The following is a 25,585-nucleotide window of genomic DNA, read 5'->3' as shown; positions in this document are numbered from 1 at the left end:
ATCTACATTCTAATTTCCAAAGTCTGTTCCCTAAACAAGAGAATACGTAAACATTAGCATCATTTAATATTAACATATATTAATGTAACTACCAAAACCACTTTAAAGTCAAACCAAGTGATTTAAACCAATTCAAGAAGAAAAAAAGAATAATATAAATTGAAGATTATTACCTTAAAACAATCTACCCTAAGACTCTTAAACATAGTGCATTTGTTTTTCACTCAAAACGGAAATTGTTTTTTAATCAAGAAAAAGGTTATGAATAAACACTGAACTAAAAGAAGCACTTTTTATCTTATAGTGAGTAATAAGTAACAGTACTTGCCTGTATAAATTTCTAGTCATTCTGCTTATTGTATTCTGTCTGTAATATTCTAAATAATTTACCAAAGAGTATCCTAAAGTTAGGATCCAAACACTCAAAATTATAAAATACATAAGATCTGGGGGGAGAACAGATATATGCTATTTGCTATTCACCTGAAACTCACACCACATTGTTAACTGGCTACACCCAAATACAAAATAAGTTTAAAGTTTGGGGGAAAAAAAAATTCCAAAACTCCAATAAATAAATAAAATACCTAAGATCTAACAATAGCTTCCAAGCTTTAATTTAGCTCCTGAAGAGTCTTTATTCTTTACTGTCAAATGCTGGGAAGTAAGGATCTGGTTGTTCAGCTGCTCAGTCGTGTCCAACTCTTTGCAACCCTGTGGACTGCATGCAGCACACCAGGCTTCCCTGTCCATCATCTCCTGGAGCTTGCGCAAGCTCATATCCATTGAGTCAGCTGTAATTTTACCAAATTGAGGACACAAATCAAACGAAAAAAACCCCAAAAGTACTGACTTAGGTTAACCTAAAGTTTGTGAGAAAAACAAAAGAGAGATTTTTATGAGGTGCAGCTTCTCTGGACTGCAAGGTCCTCCTTCAACTTCCACTGTAACTCTCTGGGACAGAACAGTATACCAGTGTTATTAAAACTCTCACCACATGAAAAGCATACTTTAAAATGTATATTAAGACTTTTTTCATAGTTTTTTTTTTAATCTTCATAATAAAATCTTTATTTAAAAACTCGGAAATTTTTAGAAATACTTTCCTATTTATTCATACAGATAAGTCTGGGGAAAAGGCAGAAAGTATTTTAGGAAGGAGATTAAACGGAGAAGCGGGTCAACTCGTAGGTCCACTATTCTTAGCAGTCAGTATCCCTGTCAACTATACATTTTCTTCCTTCTTTTTTTTAACAGCATGTATTTTACAATGGCAGCCTTTTAAAGGCTGTAAAATAACATTCAAAATTACCTTTTACAAGCTGTGGCCATTCGGTGACATCAGGGTGATCACAGCTTTGAGTCACTGATTAAAAACAGGTTGTCACACCAGTCTAGCTGCTAACTTGATCTGAGCGTAGGTTTAATAACTCTAATAAATTAAACAAATCTTTAGTTAGAACACTTTATAAACTCAATTCATTGTTCAAAAAAAAAAAAAAATCTTCACAGGTTCAAATTAGGTGCCAATGTAACATTCATCAGAAGAATAATTATAGAAATGCTTTCAAGGACTATTTTCCAGCATTTTTTTCTTAAATTATTTCTTCACTTGAGAAAACATGACAATAATCTTGTACTTTTATGAAGTGTCACAGTTTACAAAAGAAAAGCACTTTGGTCAACAGTATCTTAAATCTCAAAACAACTATGGCTCTAACCTATACCAAGTAGGTATGATAGAAAGAATTTAAAAAAAAAAAACAGAAAAACAAAGCAGCCTTAGAGTGATTAATTGACTTGCCCAAGATTTTAGTATTAGTGTTGAAGCCAGGCCTAGGACTAAAACCTAGGTATATTGACTTCCTAACCAGAATTAGTATTTTGTGATTTTGTTTAGTTTTGCTCTAGAGCCTCATGATTTAAATATATGTAAGTAAGCAAAGATTTAAAATATAAATTGAGAATCCACAATTATAATAGTTTAAATGGGACTAATAGTAACAGAGTTTTCCAGGTAGTCAAATGCTTAATGAAATAGTTATACACACACACACACACACACACACACCCCCCCACCAAGTCTATTGCTACTTATTCCACAGGATAATATAACAGCAGCAAAAACTCCTTGGGTATTTCATGAATATTATATTCTCCTTATCAGTCATAAATCCACTAACATTCAATTTCATGACAGAGAATGGCGAAATACAAAATCATTTTTTTCTCCCTCAACCTAATATCCTCTGATCCCCTTACTTGGCCTTAGCTGAACTGTCCTGATTATCATGATTCACGATTTATCAGGCATCCTACTCACACTGCAGTTCTGGCAAAGATACACATCGGGAATATCCCAGAATCAAGAGTTCATGCCCTGCAACTAGTTTTTCCTCCGGATGATTTCCCTACCAAACTATATATCCAGGCCAAATCTGAAAAGTTATCTAAGGAAAGATGAGAAAATTAGGAGACAGAAACAAAAGACCCTTGACATTTATAAAATAGGAAGCTATCTGAGAATACTAAGGGATGAAACATCAATGCTTGAACCCATAACTCTGCAGCCTATGAACTTGGGCTTCAAATTCAGATAAGGGTAAGAGTTGGCCAAAGAATACATAAATAACTTTCGCGGACTCGAATACAGACATACTTCATTTTATTGCGCTTCACAAATGTGTGTCGTCTTTGACAAACTGAAGGTTTGTGGCAGCCTGCCTCTAGCAAGTCTACAGGTGCCATCTTTCCAACACCATTGGCTCACTTCATGTCTCTGTGTCACATTTTGGTTAATTCTTGCAATATTTCACATTTTTTCCTCCTTATTATATTTGTCACGGTGATTTATGATCAGTAACTTTTGATATTACTATAACAACTTGCGGAAGGCTCAGATGATGTTTAGCACTTTTTTTAATCAACAAAGTATTTTTTAATTAAGATGTGTACACTCTTTTTTAGACATAATGTTACGGTACACTTAATATACTATAGTAAGCATCTGTCAATGTAACTTTCATAGGCACCAGAAAGCCAGAAGCTTCACATGATTAGCTTTATTTGCCTTACTGCAGTAGTCTAGAACTAAACGTGAAATACCTCTGAGGTATGCCTAAATATGTGGGATTTATAATCCCTGGAAGATACCAAATTTCCTAGATTTTCCTATCATGTTACATGCTTCCTAATAACAACCTAGAAGATTCTTGAGGTCATTTGGAAAAGAGGTAATGCGCCCCCTGAAACGAATAGTATTTCCTCTGGAGTCTTCATAAGACTAATAGTGTATGTGGATTTAAAAGATCCAAGTCTAACTTTCCAACCTGTAAAACATAAAAATGAAAAAGTCAAAACACCTTTTAATTGATTAACTGAGATGAATTAATTCATTAAAGAGCTACATGTTCTGTGAAAAATACTGAGGCAAGTTTTCTCTTCTAGACTTACTTTTTCATAGTCTACTGCTCAACAGAGCAAACAGCTCCCAGAGTCAGTATGGATACAAGGCCTTGTTTGGTCCCTTACTCAATGGAAAATCTTGGGCAAGTTTCTTAACCTCTCCAAGACCATTTCCCAATATACAGAACTAAGGTAACAGTAGTACCTATTTCAGAGGTCTGTCATGAGGATGAACAAACATGTATTTTGTTCTAAACAGTGTTTGGCACATAGAAAAAGCCCAATAAATGGAAGCTATTATTAACTCATAGCCTAACAGCCAAACTCGCTCCCTCAATCTTCTTATGCAATTATTTTACCCCTCGTAGCACACTAACCTCTTCTAAATTTCTTTCCGAATCCCACTTGGAGCCCTCACACAGTCTACCTGGCAGCATGGTGATTTAGCACTTAGCAGCATAATCCTTTAAAAATGGCAGTTATCCAAATCTGCTGAATACATCACTATTCTAATCATGACATTAAGATATTCATGCAATTTTGACTTTCAAAAAATAAAACAGAAACATACCATATTTCGCCAAACTTCTGAGGAGCTGGTGAATTCTAAAATCAGGCTCTTACAGATTTTTAACCTAAAACATAAAACACCTCACTCAATTCTTTTTACACAGACAACCGAATAGACAACTTGCAAAGAAAAAAAATTGCTCTAAAATTACAGAACCAAACTCATTTGTAGTATCTGTGAATATTCAAAACATATCAAGAGACAAACGCCCCTAAGAGCTGCTGCCAGGATGTATGGACAGGTAGTTAGGCAGGCCCTGCGGCCTGAAGGCTTCCAGCGGGCAGAACCATGATGCCCATTTTCAGCCACAGAGCTTGCTGCTGCTGCTGCTGCTAAGTCGCTTCAGTCGTGTCTGACTCTGTGCGACCCCGTAGACGGCAGCCTACCAGGCTTCCCCGTCCCTGGGATTCTCCAGGCAAGAACACTGGAGTGGGTTGCCATTTCCTTCTCCAATGCATGAAAGTGAGAAGTAAAAGTGAAGTCGCTCAGTCATGTCCAACTCTTAGCAACCCCATGGACTGCAGCCTACCAGGCTCCTCCATCCATGGGATTTTCTAGGCAAAAGTACTGGAGTGGGGTGCCATTGCCTTCTCCGGCCACAGAGCTTACTGATCTCCATTTCCTTACTCCTCTCTCTCTCCAACAGGGCTGAAAATACATGACAACTGTTTAAGTACGTGTCTTGAATTCCTTCAGATACCTATAGCAGTTAAGCTTTTAACTAAATTATATATGCTGAGCACCTGCTATGTTAGGTACATATAGGAGCATCTGCCCAGCTACCTCCCAGAGTAGCAGCTTGGGAGTGTCCTGTCAGTCTTAGGTGTCAGGTTGTTGCATTAGTGAAAATATTTTTAAAGTATGTAAGACAATGTTGCCTGGAGCATAATAGGGCCTCAGTGTACGGTAGCAATTATTATTCCTTAAATCAAACATTTAACCTATCAAAACTTCTCTTATCAAAAAACAAATTTTGAAGCCTTTAAGCTTCAGCATGGATCCAAATAATCACTGTAAATTCTTATCTCATTTGTACACAATCAGAGCACGTCTCAGTTGAACAGAACTGAAGTTTGTTTTTTTTTTTAATATATTTCCTTTTACTACATATGAAGAAACCAAGTTCCCCACCAAGTCAGGAAACCCACCCAGCATCCTAAAGGTTGTTGTCAGAAAATGAATATACTGCATATAATTGGAGAAGGAAATGGCAACCCACTCCAGTGTTCTTGCCTGGAGAATCCCAGGGACAGAGGAGCCTGGTGGGCTCCAATCCATGGGGTCGCAGAGTCGAACACCACTGAAGTGACTTAGCAGCAGCAGCATATAATTAGTTTTTAAAATTAATCTAATGTTAAGATCTTAACAAACTGAGTCTCAAACTCTCTTCTATAATACAATCACCTGAGGAATCTGTAAAAAAAATGCATACTTACTTGATCTCAACCTCCAGAGACTGATTCAGTACATAAAATGGGGATATAAAGATCTGTATTTTAAGCACACATTTCATGTGATATGCATACCCCAATTTGAGATACTTTGCCTTAGAAGATTAGGAACACATAATCATGGAAGAAATACACCAAATCTATGAAGATATAGGATAAGTAACAGAAACTGTAAACACCAAAAATGCTAGTTGCACTCTGTAAATTTAACTATTAGCACTCTTACACCGCACCTAGTGCCTTTATTTTCTTTATATTCAACAGAGGGCTCAGTATAAATCAAAGAATAAGAAATTCATCTAAAAATAAGAAATGTCAATATGAATCTATATCCACCTGTCCTACTATCATTTTCATTTATCCTTAAAACAGTCCTTCTGCCTACTCTCACTTTTTCTCCCTCTACACAGGTGCATATTCATTATTAATACATCTGTCATGTCTTTTATCTCCTCTCCAATAGCCTATTTCTTTCACCTCCTTATAATCATAGGACCAACTTAATTTCCAGACTACTTTTTCTATCACTTTTTCATTATGTCCACTTAGCAATACTGTTCTCATTTATGCCATGTTTACAGTGTCTTAAATTTGTGGGAAAGCTACTTGTTGACAAACTCATTCAGCTTTGTACATTTGTAAATTTCTCAACAAGAGTGTTCCCAGTAACTTTCCTGCATAAATCTTCCTGCCTTTAGGTTCTCCTCATTCTAGTTCACTCTAGATTTAAATTCACCAAATTTTTAAATATTACTTTCTTACAGTACTTCCAACATAATTCCCTCAACTCCATTAACACTTTACAGTACCATTAGCTTCCTTTAACCACCAGAAAGACCATTACCTCAGATGCTAACATACAAAACTTTTCACATACTGAAAGTTTTCTTATAAAAGTCATCATCATTCTCATATGGGCTACATCTTATGACCTCTTAATCCTACTTTTTCTCTGCAATATTTCACAATTCTCACCCCTCCTGGCTTCCATAATGCTGTACCTATCAGTGTTCTACCTCTGACTGGAACTACGTCTTCTCCCAGTTCATCTTCCTACTCCCCAACCACAGCCTCTAAGTTTCCATCAATAGCCCTTTTCTTAATGTAAGAAAACGGGCTATTTAATTTAGGTTATGGAGAAGGCAATGGCACTCCACTCCAGTACTCTTGCCTGGAAAATCCCATGGATGGAGGAGCCTGGTGGGCTGCAGTCCATGGGGTCGCAAAGAGTCGGACACGACTGAGCAACTTCACTTTCACTTTTTACTTTCATGCGTTGGAGAAGGAAATGGCAACCCACTCCAGTGTTCTTGCCTGGAGAATCCCAGGTACAGGGGAGCCTGGTGGGCTGCCGTCTATGGGGTCGCAAAGAGTCAGACACGACTGAAGTGACTTAGCAGCAATTTAGGTTAAATTAATTTTCTGGACAAGGTCAGCACCTGTTCCTCTATCACCTCTCTATATACTTAATATCCCTAACATCTTTTAAGATCCCTCACATCTTAAGAGCCCTTACACCTTTTAAGCCTTGATCTCTTGAGTCATAAGCCTGCTACTCTCAGTTACCAATGGTACACAGGCACTTGAGATGTTCATCAGCATATAAAATCAAACTCAATTATTAAAAAAAACCTCACTCCATCTTGATGTGCCTACTCTTCCTACTCTTGTTGTCCTGCTAATTACAGATTATAAGAAAAATGGTAAAAAAAAAAAAGTGAAAAACGAAAAAAATGGTGCCATTCTTTATTTCCCCCCTCGTTTTTATTTAGCCCAACCACTGGACAGTTTGATACTAAAGATCATTCAAAGAATGTCTACTACCTAAAACTAATACAATGTTATATGTCAATTACAGCCCAAATTTTAAAATGTTTGAAGGTCTACAAGTGGACGAAGACATACTGATAAAGAAACTAGACATGCTCTAACACAGATATAAAGAATAGACTTTTGGACTCTGTGGGAGAAGGTGAGGGTGGGATGATTTTAGAGAATAGCACTGAAACGTGTATCACCAAATGTGAAATAGATGACCAGTCCAAGTTTGATGCATGAAGTGGGGCACTCAAAGCCGGTGCCCTAGGAGGACCCTGAGGGATGCGATGGGGAGGGAGGTAGGAGGGGGTTCACGATGGGGGACAAATGTACAACCATGGCTGATTCGTCAATGTATGGCAAAAACCACTATGAATATTGTAAAGTAATTAGCCTCCAATTAAAATTTATTAATTTAAAAAATTAAAATAAATTCAAAATTCAGTCTATAAAGTTTTAGTGACCCCCCTCCCCAGAATTGGAAACTAGACTTGCTCTTATTCCCACGTAATGGGGAAAATGGGCACAAACAATAAAAACCACAATAAAGTAGGTAACTGCAATGCACAGTTAAGTGTTGTTGTGAAGAAGAAACCACAATATAAGTGCACAAATATTCTGACTTAAGTCTGGGGAAAAAGTAAAGATATTCTTTATAAAGTAACATATAAACTGAGCACTGAGGCATGAATAATGTTTATCCCAGACATATTAAGAAAAACCAGGGGAAGTAATGATACCACTACCAGTCCAGTCATCCAAATTAGAAAACTGAGTTATATTCTAAAGAGAAGCCCTTTCCAGTACAACAAACTCACCCACTGCTATCAATTCTATCTCAGAAATTCCCCCACACTCCAACACTTCCCCCAATTATTCTGTTGTTGGTTTTGTTCCAGAGTAGCATTTCAGATGAAACTGTACACGATTTGGAAAAAATCTGCCAGTCCAGCCTCTTCTCTGACTAGACCACACTTTTAGAGAACACACATATAATTCGTTTTTATACTTCCACTGCTTGAAAATGTTCACAAAATATACTTCTCAGGATAAGCATCTTACAAAAGAGGAATATTTCCTTTTAGGTGACTTGCTTTAGGTCACTTAACTAGTAAATATAAGGTTAAGATCAAGTTGTCTGATTCTAAAGACCATGTCTTTTCCTTCCACTGTTGATCAGTCACTAAGTTGTGTCCAACTCTTTGTGCCCCACCCACACAAGGCTTCCCTGTCCCTCATATCTCCTGGAGCTTGCTCAAACTCATGTCCATTGAGTAAGTGATGCCATCCAACCACCTCATCCTCTGTTGCCCCCTTGCCCTCAATCTTTCCCAGCATCAGGGTCCTCTCCAATGAGTCAGCTCTTCTCATCAGGTGGCCAAAGTACTGCAGCTTTAGCTTCAGCACCAATGAATATTCACAGTTGATTTCCTTTAGGACTAACTGTTCTGATGTCTTTACAGTCCAAGGGACTCTTAAGAGTCTTCTCCAACACCACAGTTCAAAAGTATCAATTCTTCCACGCTCAGCTTTCTTTATGGTCCAATTCTCACATCCATACATGACCACAGGAAAAACCACAGCCTTGACTAGACAGACCTTTGTTGGCAAAGTAATGTCTCTGCTTTTGAATATGCTATCTAGGTTGGTCATAACTTTCCTTCCAAGGAGTAAGCGTCTTTTAATTTCATGGCTGCAATCACCATCTGCAGTGATTTTGGAGCCCAAAAAGATAAAGTCTGACACTGTTTCCCCATCTATTTCCCATGAAGTGATGGGACCGGATGCCATAATCTTCGTTTTCTGAATGTTGAGCTTTAAGCCAACTTTTTCACTCTCCTCTTTCACTGTCATCAAGAGGCTCTTTAGTTCCTCTTCACTTTCTGCCATAAGGGTGGTGTCATCTGCATATCTGAGGATATTGATATTTCTCCCGGCAATCTTGATTCCAGCTTGTGCTTCCTCCAGCCCAGTGTTTCTCATGATGTACTCTGCATAGAAGCTAAATAAGCAGGGTGACAATATACAGCCTTGACGTACTCCTTTTCCTATTTGGAACCAGGCTGTTGTTTCATGTCCAGTTCTAACTGTTGCTTACTAGCCATCTGTATTTCTGAGTTCAATGCTTTTGTTTCTCACAACAGTTTACCCCAAAATACTTCTCTATCTTTTGCTAACCTTTATCTCCCACCCACCTATTATGCCCTGTTAAAAAATACTCATTTTAATTACTGTACCACACAATTCTCTAATCTCTTCTGTAAATAATCATTTACTATATATTCCTAATACTATATTAATTTCTACCTTAAGTTTATTATTTTATATATTATAGCTATCTGCATACATTTCTCAGTGCTTCTAATTATAAGCTGGTTGAGGGGAAGGCACATCTCCTTCATGTTTACTTTCATCATATTGGGGACTGTTTTCTTGACTCCACACCTCCCGTGTACAAGGCGGGGGCGGGGGGGGAGTAAAGCTCATGGCCTGAAAAAGGATTCCGAAGTAGTTCCAAATGCAATTCACAGACGAATAAACAAGAGTATCCCTTAATTCTAAAATAACACAAATTTACCCCAAGTCAATTTAACGAAAGTATACTCTGAAGCTCAAAAACGTAAGAATCACCAAGAATATTTCATTTTCTAAAAGAAACGTCTCTCTTTCCAAAGAACTTGTTCTACCAGGGACTAAATGTAGGATAGTAAATAGTATAATTAAAATTGATACAACCCCTTCAAAAAAATTTGACAGTTATCTACTAAATGTATACATATCCTATAACTTAAAAATTCCTCTAGGTATATCAAACAGAAATGAGAACACACGTTCACTAGAAGACATTTAGTGGAAAATTGACAGTAACAACAGTCTTAGCCACCCTAAACCAGAAATGACTAAAATGTCCATCAGCAGCAGAATGAAAAACAAAATACAGCTGATCCTTGAACAACCCAAGTTTGAACTATGCAGGTCCACTTAGACGTGGATTTTTCTTCAGAAAATACACTAATATAGTAACACTATTTACAGGTGGTTGAAGTCACAGAACTGTCAGTCTGCAAGGCCTACTGTGGCCATACATGCAGCTTTGTAAATGTGCAGGAGACGGGCACCCCAAGCCCCACACCTTCTCAAGGGTCAACTGTGCCATACAGACATGATAAGCAGCCAGCGACAACCAACAGTGTGGATAAAGCGCACAAATATGCTGTGTGAGATAAGTCAGATACAACTACATATGACTGTTTCTAATTACATAAAATATAAAAACAGGAAAATCTCATCTATGCCAGTAGAAGTCAGGATACTGGTTACTCTTGGGGAAAGAGAATTAATGACAAAGAAAGCACAAGGGGCTACAGAGGAACTGATCTCATTCCTTGATCTGAATGCAGACTACATCTGTGTGCTCAGTGTGTGAAAGTGTAACAACCTATGTGCATACTCATATGCTTTTGTATGTGTATCATACTTGAATGAAAATTTTATTTTAAAAAGCACAGTATGGTATGAGCACTTAATAATAAATGTAGATGAAACAGAAAGTCCAGAGAAAGATCCAAAAAGTATCTAACAGTTACTTCTTATCAAAAACAAGAAAACTGGACAACATACACAAAAAAATGTTTTCAGATCCTGGGTACAAGGCAGTGTGAGACTGTGATCCATGAGAATAAACAGAGTTAAGGTGAACCCTTTGAATGCTTGAATTTCTGCCTAAAGGCAACTTTCTGATAAGAGTCAATGGAGGGAAACCCAGACAGAGGACAGCAGTCTCACTGGGGTGTGAAGCAAGAGGTCAGAGTTGAGTAGGCTGAAATGGCTAGAATATTTACTAAGACTGAGTGCCAGAGAGGGGAGCTAAGCAGAGAAAAGTTTCCATAAGCCTTGAGGGTCCTTTCAAGTCTGTCACTATATACTAAACTAGGCATGAATAAAGTGAAAGACTCCATGAAGCTGAAGAAAGAGGAGCTGTGAGCTGAGATATTCCCAGTGCTCATACAAGACTTGGAGATCCCTAAGTTCCCCCCAATTAGAATGAAGAGAACATGTTGACACTTAGAACATTTCATAGACATTTACAGGACATTTAGTAGAAAACTAAGAAAGGCCATGCCGTTCTAGTAGCTACCAGCCCAAAAGTAAAGCCTTTACACTCTAACAGAACCTTGAAGGAATCAAGCTGAGCAACAAGTTACTTCACTGGCTGCCAAAACAAAATTTAACATTCGAAAAGACAACAAAATCCAGCCACTCAACAACAGAATATTACAATATTCAGTATCCAGTAGTAAACTACTAAATTTACAAAGAGGAAAACAAGACCAATAACCAAAAGAAAAACTAGTCAAAAGACCCTGAAGTGAAAAAACTGATGGAATCAGTAGATGAGAACTTTTAAAATAGATACTATAAATATGACCAAGGAGACAAAAGGATATATGAAAATGAAACTTTTAGAAATACTAAATAATGTATATAAATATATATATATTTACATAAATATATAAATCATCTCAAAGTATTTGACATTGAAGGGGGAAAACAACAGTAAAATACAAGACAAAGTAAGTGGAAGCAGAAAGAGACAAAAAAAGAACTAAAAATATTAATGATCTGAATATAATTATCAAATAATCTAACATTATACATATAACCAGAGTCCCTGGAAAACAATGTAGAAGGAAGAGAAGTGACTTTAAAAAAATACATGTGAAGAAATAATGACTGACACTTTTCCAAATTTGATGAAAGCATAAGCACATAGACCAAAACAAACCAAAAAAGAAAAAAAACAAACACACCCAAAGTCAATAAATCCTAAGCAGGATAAACACACAAAAAAAATCAGGGATAAAGACAAAATCTTAAAAGAGACGCCAGAGGGGGGGCAAAAAAGATTTTATGAACAGCAGAAGAAACATTAAGTATAACCACAGACTTCTCACCAGAAACAAATGTGGAAAGAAAAATGTCAACCTAGAGTTATGTATCAAGTGATAAATATCCTTCAAAATGTTAAGATAAACCACTATATATCCACTAGAATGGCTACGTCAAAAAGACTGAGAGTCCCAAATGCTGTAAGAATGTAGAGCAAGTGGAAACTTGTAATTGTTAGTAAGAGTATAAAACAAAACAACCAATTCAGGGAATCCAAGACAAGCTATCCTGGCCAATCTCTGCCCAAAGTACAGCTTTATAAACAAAACAAATAACTGCAGATGTTTGGGGTACACTAAGTTTGGGGTGATCTGTTATGTACCAACAGATAACCAGAAAAAATACTAAATTTAGTTAAGTGCAATACACTCAATTAATAATAATACATTTCATATGTTTTAGTTAACTATATATGACAAAATTAAGGATGAGATATTCTAACATCTGCAACTTATTGAGTTAGCCAAAAAGTTCATTTGGAGTTTTCTAAAAAATGTTACGGAAAATCCCAAACTTTTTGGCCAAAACAAAACTTTGAAAAGCATCCAAAAAAAAAAAAAAGAAATAAAACAAGTTAACAGATATATAGATACAAGACATTAAATAAAGTAAAATATTAAGTGTAGAACTACATTCTACAATTATTTCATACCTGTGTAAGTTTGAAAATTTTCCTAATAAAATTTTTACAAGTGAATTAACAACATTTTCATACAAATAGAAGCTGAAAGATTTTTTTTGGCCAACAGACTTAGTGCTCTAGAAATTTTTTTATTTTTTCAAGTAGAAGGAAAATAGTATCAGATAGAAATTTGAGTTCATGAAAAAAATCTACACAAAAGAAATGAAATAAAAACATGAACAAAACATCAAAGAATATTGCTCCTGGTTTTTAAACTTCTTTATGTAACAGCTGACTATATAAAGAAATAATACAAAATTCTACTGTGGAATTCATAGCTTACATAAAAGCAAAAGAGAAGATTAAAATGGCAAAAAAGGATGAAGAAAGGTAAATGAATTTATAATGTTCTAGAATTCCTGTACTCTAAGAGGTCTTATTTTAAAGGCAGACTGAGATAAACTAAGGTGCATACTGTAAATACTAGTGCAACCAACTGGGGAAAAAACAGAGATACAAGCTAATAGTGGAGATAAAACAGACTTCTAAATAATGCTTAATCCAAAAAAAAGCAGGAAGTGGGGGAGGGAAGTAGTATAAATAACACAACTAAAAAACAAACAGTAACCTGATACTCTTAAACTCAACCATATTGACAATTACAATAAATATAAATGGAACAAAAACTCAAAAAGCAGAGATTGTAAACAATCAAAAAGGATGCAACTACAAACTATAAAAGACATATTAAGTTGAAAGCAAAGAAACAGAAACATGTAAAGCACGAATCATAAGAAAGGACGGGTAGCTATGTCAACACCAGACAAAGCAGACTTCAGGCCAAGGAACATTCCCAAGAGAAGAGACACATTTCTTAGTGATAAAGAATCGATCCATCAAGGAGATATAACAGTCCTAAATGTGAATGCACCTGATAACAGAACTTGAAAATACATGAAACAAAAAGGAACAGAACTGAAAGAAAACATAGCAGGTTCACAATTATAGTTAAACGTTTCAACACTACTCTCTTCTCAATTAGGGCTTCCCTGATAGCTCAGGTGGTAAAGAATCTGCCTGCAATGCAGGAGACCTGGGTTCAATCCCTGGATTGGGAAGATCCCCTAGATAAGCGAATGGCTACCCACTCCAGCATTCTGGCCTGGAGAATTCCACGGACTACAGCCCACGGGGTCGCAAAGACTCAGACACGACTGAGCGACTTCATTTTCACTAATTTAACAAAATAAGTACCCTGCCCCCAAATCAGTAATGATACAGAACACATGCCTGTCTGAAAAAGAACTTGTAGGCTGAAAAGAAAAAGAAAGAAAACAGTTGTATATTCACAAAAAGATATACACATGGCCAATAAATATATGAAAACTTCAATATCATTAATCAGTAAAATGCAAATTAATACCAATGACACTTCATACCCATTATATGACCATTAGTTTTTAAAAATAACATTAGCAAGGTATTAGCAAAGATGTGAAGAAACTGGAATCCTTGCGGGAAGGTAAAACAGTAAAACTGCTATGGAAAATGGTATATTGGTTTTCAAAATAATTAAACATAGAATTACCATATGACACAGCAATTCCATTCCTAGCTATATAACCAAAAGAAACGGAAGCAGGGACTTTGAAGAGATTTTTACACCCCATGTTTATAGTAGCACTATTCACAATAGCCAAAGGAAGGAAGGCACTCGTCTCAATGAATGAATGATTAAACAAAATGTGGTATACAGACACAATGGGTATTATTCAGCTTTGAAATAGAAATTCTGATATATGATGTAACATGGGTCAACCTTGAGAACATTATTCTAACTGGAATAAACCAAAAGCAAAAAAAAGAACATCGTATGATTCCACTTACACGAGTACCTACAACAGCCAAATTCATAGTCAGAAAGTAGAAGAGAGGCTGGAGGGAGGGGAAGAAATTAGCTGGTTACTGTTTAACGGGGACAGAGTTTCAGTTTGGAATGACAAACAAGTTTCAAAAATGAGTTAAGACTGATGGTCGCCCAATGTGAGTGTACTTTATACCATTGAACTACACAATTAAAATGGTTAAAATAAATTTTATGTTATGCATATTTTATTACAGTTAAAAAGAAACTGCAATGGGATACCACTACACACCCATCAATGTCTGCAATTTGAGAGTATCAAATGTTGACAAGGATTTGGAAGAAATGGAACTCTAGTATGCTGCTGGTGAGAATGCATAATGGTATAACCATCGGGAAAGGTTCATCAGTTCTTTATAAATTAAAACATAAAACTAACATGTGCATACTAAGTTGCTTCAGTCATGTCCAACTCTTTGCAATCTTATGGACTGTAGGCTACCAGGCTCCTCTGTCCATGCGATTCCCCAGGCAAGAATATGGGAGTGGATTGCCATACCTCCTCCAAGGGATCTTCCCAACCCAGCTATCATCGAACTCACATCTCTTATGTCTCCTGCACTGGCAGGCAGGTTACCACCAGCACCACCTAGGAAGCACATGACCCAGTAATTCCAATTTAAGGCCTTTAACTCTGAGGAATGAAAACATGTTCACGTACCAAAAGACACACGTGCAAAGAGGACCTTTATTCACAGCAGCCTAAAACTGGAAAATATGCAAATATTCACTAGATAACTAAATAGTAAATAAATAAATACACTTTCGTATAGCCATATTGTATTTAACAAAAAAAAATTAGTGATAAAATACAAAGTAGAGAAATCTCAATTATCTGTAGTTATGTGGGTATGTGATAGCATACACAGATTTGATGCAATAATTAAAAAGTACTGTTCAACTCCATCCTGTCAGTTGTTCAGCCAAACCTCAAGTGTCATCTTTTACTTCTCCCTTTATTCCACACTTACATCTGACAGATCATCAAATCCTACAGACTAGAACTTCAACACATATCAGTGATTCAACCTCTTCTCACCAACCTCATTGGCCTCATCCTGTCCAAGCCCCCATCATCACCTCTCGTGTATTCCTGTAGTAGCCTATCAACTGACCTCCTGATTGTGCCCTTCTCTTTCAATCTACACTAACCATGGCAGTCAGAGGGATCTTCTGACCTAAGTCAGAACTTCCCACTCTGCTCAAAAACTTTCAAGGGCTTCCCATCTCACTCAAAAGTAAACTTCAAACCCCTTAGTATGACCAAATGCTACATCTACATGCCCTACATTCCCCTTTCTGACTTGATCTCCATCATTTACCTTTCTAAAGCCACACCAGCCACCTCACAGTTTCTCAAACCAACCAGGCACTCTCCCACCTAACTGTTCCCTTATGCACTACCCGCTATGTCTGAAATGCTCTTCCCTCAGTTATCCATATGGCTAGCTTTCTCACCCCCTTCAGTTCTTTATTCAAGTGTCACCATATCACTGAGGTTTCCTCCGGTCATACTAAAGTTTGCATTGCCCCCTGCACTCTCAAATATTTCATCTCCCACTCCTTTTTCTCCTCAGAAGTACAATATACTGCAACTGCATACAAACTGCAACATACAATATATTCTACATATCTTGTTTTTGCCGTTCCCCTACTAAACGAAAGTCCATCAAAACAGGAGCTTTGGTGGATTTTGTACACTGCTGTCTCTACTAGCATCTAGAAAAATGCCCATGAGACAACAGGTGCTTAAAAAATATCTGCTAAATGAATGAGGTACAGATGCACATGTAACCATTCACAGGGAAAAGATTTCTATAATAAATTGCTAAGAAGTGGGGGAGGAACCAAGCTGTACGGAAAACAAATACACAAGCGATGAACAATCTGAAAATGAAATTTTAGAATTTTCATTAGTAGTTCAATATCAAAAAGAATGAATCTTCTTAGAAATATAAACAAAATACATTTCTTTCTGAACAGAAATGTCAAATGGGTACAACGAAAACTACAAAACACACAAAAAATTAAAGACCTAAATAAACAGAAAGACATTTCATGTTCATGAATTGAAAAATATTAATGCAAGAAAACTCCTTAAAGAGATCAAGAAATTCAGCACAAATTTTATCAAAATCCTGGCTCCGCTTTTAGCAGAAATTGACAAGCTAACTCTAAAATTCACACAGAAATTCAGAGAATGCACATAGCCAAGAGAGAGGCCAAGTTTGAATATTCACATTTTTCAAGTTTAAAATTTACTATAAATCTACAGCAATGAAGAATGTGTGTGAATGGCTGAAGAACAGACATAATGGATGGAAGAGAATTCAGAGTCTAGAAATACACTCTTACATTTATGGCCAACTGATTTTCAACAAGGGTGCCAAGATGATTCAATGGGAAAGAACAGGTTTTTCAACAAATGGTTTTGGGACAACAGGATATCTACACGGAAAAAAATAAAGTTAGACCCTTACTTCATATAACATCACACACAAAAATTAACTCAAAACAGATGACAAACAAAAATGTAAGCGCTAAGACTGCAAAACTCTCAGAAGCAACCAGGTATAAATCTGCATGGCCTTGGTTAGACAATGGTTTCTTAAATAACACCAAAGACATCAAAAGAAACACAGTAAACTGGACTTAACTTGTATGCCTCAGAGGAAAAAAACCAAGAAACTGAAAAAACAACTTTTGCGGGGGAAAATACTTAGAAATCATGTATCTGATAAGGGACGTGCATCCAGAACAGTAAAAAGAAAAATGACCCAATTTTAAAATAGCAAAGGATCTAAATAGATTTCCAAAGATGGATAATCGGTACACATGTTAGTCACCTGTGCATGCACGCATGCTAAGTCGCTTCAGTCATGTCCAACTCTTTGTGACCCTATGGACCGTAGCCCGCCAGGCTCCTCTGACATGGGATTCTCCAGGCAAGAATACTGGAGTGGGTTGCCATGCCCTCCTCCAGGTGGCGTTCCAATCCAGGGATTGAACCTGTGTCTCGTACATCTCTTGCATTGGCAAGCAGATTCTTTACTACTAGCGTCACTTGGCGGAGAAGGCAACGGCAAGCCACTCCAGTACTCTTGCCTGGAAAATCCCATGGTCGGAGGAGCCTGGTAGGCTGCAGTCATGGGGTCGCAAAGAGTCAGACATGACTGAGTGACTTCACTTGCACTTTTCACTTGCATGCATTGGAGAAGGAAATGGCAAACCACTCCAGTGTTCCTGCCTGGAGAATCCAGGGGACGGTGGAGCCTGGTGAGCTGCTGTCTATGGGGTCCCACAGAGTCGGACACGACTGAAGCAACTTAGCAGCAGCAGCAGCAGTGTCACTTGGTAGGCCCTGTTAGTCACTTAGCAAATGCAAATCAAAATCACAGATACCTTCACATCCACAAGACAAGTGGTTTGGCAAGGAAGTAATTAGAAACGAACACTCCTGCATTACTAATGCAACTGTAAAATAGTGCAGCCACTTTGGAAAAAGAGTTTGGCAGTTCCTTCAAATGTTAAACACAGGTAAGACCAGAGTTTCACACCTAGCTATGTACTCAAGAGAATGAATATGTATACCCACGTAAAATCTTACATGTGAATCTTCATGATTCATAATAAACAAAAAATGGAAACAATCCAAAATTATAAACTGATGACTAAATAACCAGTATGTGTATACTCATACAATGCAGTTATTAATGAACCTTCAAAATATCATTTAAGTAAAGGAAGCCATACACAAACATATGCCTACTTTACAATTCCATTTATATAAAATATCCAGAACAGGGAACCCACAAAGACAGACAGACAATTCGTGGCTGCCAGGGGCTGAAGGAAAGAATGGCAAATGACAGGAATGAAGGAAAGAATGGTGAATAACAGGTATAGGGTTTCTCTTGGGGACGATTAAAATGTTTTAAAATTTCTAGATAATGGTGACGGTTGCCAACTGAATATTCTAAAACCCACTATAAAGGGTAGATTTTATAGCACATGAATTATATCTCAATAGTTGGAAATTACATAAGGTATATGGAATGATTTTTATAAACCACTACAAATACCTGTACTTACAGTTACATTTGTTTGGTATTCACCAGGTGTTGTGATGCTTTTCTACACTTAAATTTAACAACTGTTAAGTTTTGGAATTGGCTAATAAGAAAGGAAGAGGAAACTCACTGTTTTATACTTTAAAAAATACATATTGCTTTTTGTATTTCCTTATTCTCAAAAATAATTCTATACACCAATATTTGAGGGGATGCACAACCAAACATGAAATATTAAAGAGCCCTCTGGAAATGTTAAAGTGCTAGAAGTTCTGATTTTATGATTAACAGGAATAACCTACTATTTAGAATTGAGGCCATGCTGGCAAATCTAAGTTTTATACAGTGACATTTATATATACAGGAGTAGAATTTCAGATCAAAATCACAGAATTGGAAGAGAACTGAACTCTCTAACGTGACCACTGACCCTACCCACCCTCTGGGCTCTGCGAACATTTCCAAAAGTAAATAAACTATGCTTACTTACCTACCTGAAAAACTATAAAAGGTAAACAAAACTCATGATCTGCCAACATTAAAATGCCATTTCACCAATGTTTCAGTTCAGTTCAGTCGCTCAGTCGTGTGCGACTCTTTGCAACCCCATGAACTGCAGCATGCCAGGCCTCCCTGTCCATCACCAACTCCCAGAGTTCACTCAAACTCACGTCCATTGAGTTGGTGATGCCATCCAGCCATCTCATCCTCTGCCGTCCCCTTCTCTTCCTGCCCCCAATCCCTCCCAGCATCAGTCTTTTCCCGAAGTGTTTATTATCTGACTTATTAGCAGTGAGAGATCTTATCTCAGTGTAGATCTCAAATGTCATTTACAGAGACCCTTTAGAAATTCTACATTACCAAAATTATTTTAATTTCCTAGCTTTTAATGATAAATCACTTATTCCAGTCAAAAATTCCATGATCTGAAAACAGAAGCAAATGTGCCACACACATAGTACAAATGACTTATTTTGAAATTTTCATCTGCACAACAGTTAAACTGAGTTAAATCTTAGGTAGAACTTAATTTAAAATAAAACCGAAAATCACATTTAGTATTCAGCTGCTGCTGCTGCTGCTAAGTCGCTTCAGTCGTGTCCGACTCTGTGCGACCCCATAGACGGCGGCCCACCAGGCTCCCCCGTCCCTGGGATTCTCCAGGCAAGAACACTGGAGTGGGTTGCCATTTCCTTCTCCAACGCATCAAAGTAAAACGTGAAAGTGAAGTCGCTCAGTCGTGTCTGACTCTTAGCGACCCCGTGGACTGCAGCCTACCAGGCTCCTCCATCCATGGGATTTTCCAGGCAAGAGTACTGGAGTGGGGTGCCATTGCCTTCTCCATTAAGTGAACTAGACTGTATCTATTAAAAGACAGAAAACTGTATTTCTAAAGACCATGTCTACTTGAAGGACATAAGATCAAACACTAAGCACATTTAATCGTCTATTAATGTACAGTAAAATACTTGACAGTAGCCTAATTACAAATTTTCTTTTAAGCAGTTATTGTAATATTTCTCTAATTGGAGGGGAAAAAATGCAATTTTGATAAATCAGTATACGAACATTCAATCATCCAACACTCACAAATGCCTGAATCTGCAATTAAAAAAAACATTGATTTTTCTCATTAATCTTCAATTCAAAAGTAATTATTTAGTATCAGATGAGTTAAGTACTTACTGAGGAAAAGCAGAATTCAATAACTGTACCATACAAGAAAACCCTATACTAATAAATACAACAAGATTCTCAAGGAAGGTTTCCCTGAGTAATATTTAAGCTGAGCCCAAAAGGATGGAAAAAAATTGCTAGCTAACTGTATACTCAGTTCAGTTCATTCAGTCGCTTAGTCATGTCCGACTCTTTGCAACCTCATGGACTGCAACACGCCAGGGTTCCCTGTCCATCACCAACTCCCAGAGCTTGTTCAAACTCACGTCCATCAAGTCAGTGATGCCATCCAGCCATCTCATCCTCTATCATCCCTTTCACCTCTTGCCTTCACTCTTCCCAGCATCAAGATCTTTGCCAATGAGTCAGTTCTTCACATCAGGTGGACAAAGTATTGAAGCTTCAATTTCAGCATCAGACTTTCCAATGAATATTCAGGACTGATTTCCTATTGGATGGGCTGGTTTGATCTCCTTGCTGTGCAAGGGACTCTCAAGAGTCTTCTCCAACACTACAGTTCAAAAGCATCAATTCTTCAGCGCTCAGGTATCTTCATGGTCCAACTCTCACATCCACACATGACTACTGGAAAAACCATAGCTTATATGAACCTTTCTCAGTAAAGTAATGTCTGCTTTTTAATATGCTGTCTAGGTTGGGCATAGCTTTTCTTCCAACGAGCAAGTATCTTTTCATTTTATGGCTGCAGTCACCATCCGCAGTGATTCTAGAGCCCAAGAAAATAAAGCCTGTCATTGTTTCTCTTTCCCCATCTATGAGCCATGAAATGATGAGACCAGATGCCATGATCTTCATTTTTTGAATGCTGAGTTTTAAACCAGCTTTTTCACTCTCCTATTCTTTCATCAAAAGGCTCTTTAGTTCTTCACTTTCTGTCATAAGGGTGGTGTCCTCTGCATATCTGAATTTATTAATATTTCTCCCTGCAATATTGAGTCCAGCTTGAGCTTCATCCACCCCAGCATTCCACATGATGTACTCTGCATATAAGTTAAATAAGCAGGGTGACGATATACAGCCTTGACGTACTTCTTTCCCAACTTTTAGCCAGTCTGTTGTTCCATGTCCAGTTTTAACTGATTCTTCTTGACCTGCATACAGGTTTCTCAGGAAGCAGGTAAGATGGCGAGGTATTCCCATCTCTTGAAGAATTTTCCACAGTTTACTGTGATCCACTAAGGCTTTATCATAGTAAATGAAGCAGAAGTGGATGTTTTTCTGGAACTCTCTTGCTTTTTTAAAGATCTAACTGATATTGGCAATTGGATCTGGTTCCTCTGCCTTTTCTAAATCCAGCTTGAACATCTGGAAGTTCTCAGTTCACGCATTGTTGAAGCCTGGCTTGGAGAATTTTGAGCATTACTTTGCTATAATGTGAGATGAGTGCAATTGTGCAGTAGTTTGAACATTCTTTGGCATTGCCTTTGGGATTGGAATGAAAACTGACCTTTTCCAGTTTTGTGGCCACTGCTGAGTTTTCCAAATTTGCTGGCATATTGAGTGCAGAGCTTTCACAGCATCATCTTTGAGGATTTGAAATAGCTCAGCTGGTATTTCATCACCTCCACTACCTGTGTTAGTAGTGATGCTTCCTAAGGTCAACTTTACTTTGCATTCCAGGATGTCTGCTTCTAGGTGACAGATGAGACCACTGTGCTTATCTGGGTCATGAAGACCTTTTTTGTACAGTTCTCCTGCGTATTCTTGCCATCTCTTCTTAATATCTTCTGCTTCTGCTGGGTCCATAGCATTTCTGTCCTTTATTGTGCCCATCTTTGCATTAAATGTTTCCTTGGTTTATCTAATTTTCTTGAAGAGATCTCTAGTCTTTCCCATTCTATTTTTTTCCTCTATTTCTTCGCACTGATCACTGAGGAAGGCTTTCTTATCTCTCCTTACTATTCTTCGGAAATCTGTACTCAGATAGGTATATCTTTCTTTTTCTCCTTTGCCTTTCGCTTCTCTTTTCTCAGCTATTTGTAAGGCCTCCTCAGACAACCATTTTGCCTTTTAGTATTTCTTCTTCTTGGGAATGGTTTTGATCAGCACCTCTGGGACAATTCACTAACCTTAGTCCACAGGTCTTCAGGCACTCCATCTATCAGATCTAATACCTTGAATCTATTGTCAATTCTACTGTATAATCATAAGGGATGTAATTTAGGTCATCTGAATGCAGAGTTCCAAAGAATAGCAAGAAGAGATAAAAAAGCCTTCTTCAGCAATCAATGCAAAGAAATACAGGAAAACAACAGAATGGGAAAGACTAGGGATCTCTTCAAGAAGATCAGAGATACCAAAGGAACATTTCATGCAAAGATGAGCTCGATAAAGGACAGAAATGGTATGGACCTAACAGAAGCAGAAGATATTAAGAAGAGATGGCAAGAATACACATAAGAACTGTACAAAAAAGATCTTCACGACCCAGATAATCACGATGGTGTGATCACTCACCTAGAGCCAGACATCCTGGAATGTGAAGTCAAGTGGGCCTTAGAAAGCATCACTACGAACAAAGCTAGTGGAGGTGATGGAATTCCAGTTGAGCTATTCCAAATCCTGAAAGATGATGCTGTGAAAGTGCTGCACTCAATATGCCAGCAAATTGGGAAAACTCAGCAGTGGCCACAGGACTCGAAAAGGTCAGTTTTCATTCCAATCCCAAAGAAAGGCACTGCCAAAGAATGCTCAAACTACCACACAATTGCACTCATCTCACATGCTAGTAAAGTAATGCTCAAAATTCTCCAAGCCAGGCTTCAGTAATACGTGAACCGTGAACTTCCTGATGTTCAAGCTGGTTTTAGAAAAGGCAGAGGAACCAGAGATCAAATTGCTAACATCCGCTGGATCACAGAAGAAGCAAGAGAGTTCCAGAAAAGCATCTATTTCTGCTTTATTGACTATGCCAAAGCCTTTGACTGTGTGGATCACAATCAACTGTGGAAAATTCTGAAAGAGATGGGAATACCAGACCACTTGATCTGCCCCTTGAGAAATTTGTATGCAGGTCAGGAAGCAACAGTTAGAACTGGACATGGAACAACAGACTGGTTCCAAATAGGAAAAGGATTTCGTCAAGGCTGTATACTGTCACCCCGTTTATTTAACTTATATGCAGAGTACATCATGAGAAACGCTGGACTGGAAGAAACACAAGCTGGAATCAAGACTGCCGGGAGAAATATCAATAACCTCAGATATGCAGATGACACCACCCTTATGGCAGAAAGTGAAGAGGAACTCAAAAGCCTCCTGATGAAAGTGAAAGTGGAGAGTGAAAAAGTTGGCTTAAAGCTCAACATTCAGAAAACGAAGATCATGGCATCTGGTCCCACCACTTCATGGGAAATAGATGGGGAAACAGTGGAAACAGTGTCAGACTTTATTTTTCTGGGCTCCAAAATCACTGCAGATGGTGACTGCAGCCATGAAATTAAAGGACGCTTACTCTTTGGAAGGAAAATTATGACCAACCTAGATACCATATTCAAAAGCAGAGACATTACTTTGCCAACAAAGGTTCTTCTAGTCAAGGCTATGGTTTTTCCTGTGGTCATGTATGGATGTGAGAGTTGGACTGTGAAGAAGGCTGAGTGCCGAAGAATTGATGCTTTTGAACTGTGGTGTTGGAGAAGACTCTTGAGAGTCCCTTGGACTGCAAGGAGATCCAACCAGTCCATTCTGAAGGAGATCAGCCCTGGGATTTCTTTGGAAGGAATGATGCTAAAGCTGAAACTCCAGTACTTTGGCCACCTCATGCGAAGAGTTGACTCATTGGAAAAGACTCCGATGCTGGGAGGGATTGGGGGCAGGAGGAGAAGGGGACGACAGAGGATGAGATGGCTGGATGGCATCACTGACTCGATGGACGTGAGTCTGAGTGAACTCTGGGAGTTGGTGAGGGACAGGGAGGCCTGGCGTGCTGCGATTCATGGGGTCGCAAAGAGTCGGACACAACTGAGCGACTGATCTGATCTGATCTGATCTGAATGTCTAGTGGTCTTCCCTACTTTCTTCAATTGAAATCCAAATTCTGCAATAAGGAATTCATTGATGAGCCACAATCAGCTTCTCGTCTTGTTTTGGTGACTATATAGAGCTTCTCCATCTTCAGCTGCAAAAAATATAATCAATCTGATTTCAGCATTGTCCATCTGGTGATGTCCATGTGTAAAGCCTTCTCTTGTGTTGTTTGAAGACAGTGTTTGCTATAACAAATGCGTTCTCTTGGCAAAACTGTTAGCCTTTGCCCTGATTCATTTTTTACTCCAAGGCCAAGCTTGCTTTTTACTCCAGGTATCTTCTGACTTCTTAATTTTGCATTCCAGTTAGTTCTAGAAAGTCTTGTAGGTTTTCACAGAACCATTCAACTTTAGCTTCTTTGGCATTAGTGGTTGGGGCATAGACTTGGATTACTATGAAACTGAATTATTTACCTTGGAAATGAACAGTGATCATTCTGTCGTTTTTGAGATTGCACCCAAGTACTGCATTTCAGACTCTTTTTGTTGACTATGAGAGCTACTCTACTTCTTCTAAGGGATTCTTGCCCACAGTCTAAGCAGACTGAAACGCACTGGGTGAAAGGTTTCCAACAAGGAGATTGGATAGCTCAAAAAACTGAATACAGGCCAATACTGTTATATGGTTCTAAAAAAGGAGAATGTGAGTCAAATCTGAGGAAGCAGAGAGAATCCAGATCTCACGGGACCTTGTAGATCAATTAAGGATTCCCATTTTACTCTAAAAGCAACAGAAAGTCACAAAATAATTTTAAACAGTAACAAAATAAGACTTGTATTTTTAAAAGATCACAGGAGAAAGAATCAGTTGCTTACAATAATCTAAAAGAGTTACAAACTATTAGTAGTGATGGGAGGTCCCCCAAGTTAATGGCTACAAAATCAACACCACCAATGATCAAATGTAATAGAAAAAAAAATCCTAAATATGCATAGACCAAATATCTAGGAATAAATTCAGTAAAGTGTAAAAACAATTTATAAAGAAAACTGTAAAATTCACAACAAATAAATGGCAATGTATACTATGTCAATTCTCAAGTTAATA

At 37.8% G+C, this 25,585-nt stretch overlaps 1 protein-coding gene across 6 annotated transcripts in view; it reads right to left on the bottom strand.

The window, feature by feature from the left end:
* UBE3A (ubiquitin protein ligase E3A) overlaps window positions 1-25,585 on the bottom strand; it is a 95,954-nt gene that overhangs the window by 59,259 nt on the left and 11,110 nt on the right. For 2 of the 6 annotated variants that reach the window (XM_025271698.3, XM_025271695.3), the window contains exons 2-3: window positions 3,977-4,040; window positions 1,313-1,432 (exon numbers count right to left, since the gene is read on the bottom strand). The exons of 2 other annotated variants lie outside the window; for them this stretch is intronic. Coding sequence is in view for 3 of the 4 variants with exons in the window: in XM_025271695.3 (XP_025127480.1) it covers window positions 1,313-1,332 (20 nt within the window). In the remaining variant the exon portion in view is untranslated. Of the gene's footprint in view, window positions 1-1,312; window positions 1,433-2,659; window positions 3,178-3,976; window positions 4,041-25,585 lie in introns of those variants that run through there. 2 more of the 6 variants (XM_025271697.3, XM_044932905.2) reach the window with 2 other exon arrangements.

The sequence above is a fragment of the Bubalus bubalis genome, chromosome 20 (assembly GCF_019923935.1).
Source record: "Bubalus bubalis isolate 160015118507 breed Murrah chromosome 20, NDDB_SH_1, whole genome shotgun sequence".
In the NCBI taxonomy this organism is placed as follows: Eukaryota; Metazoa; Chordata; class Mammalia; order Artiodactyla; family Bovidae; genus Bubalus; species Bubalus bubalis.
Note: the sequence above shows the minus strand (reverse complement) of the source record. Positions and strands in the feature narration are given on the sequence as shown.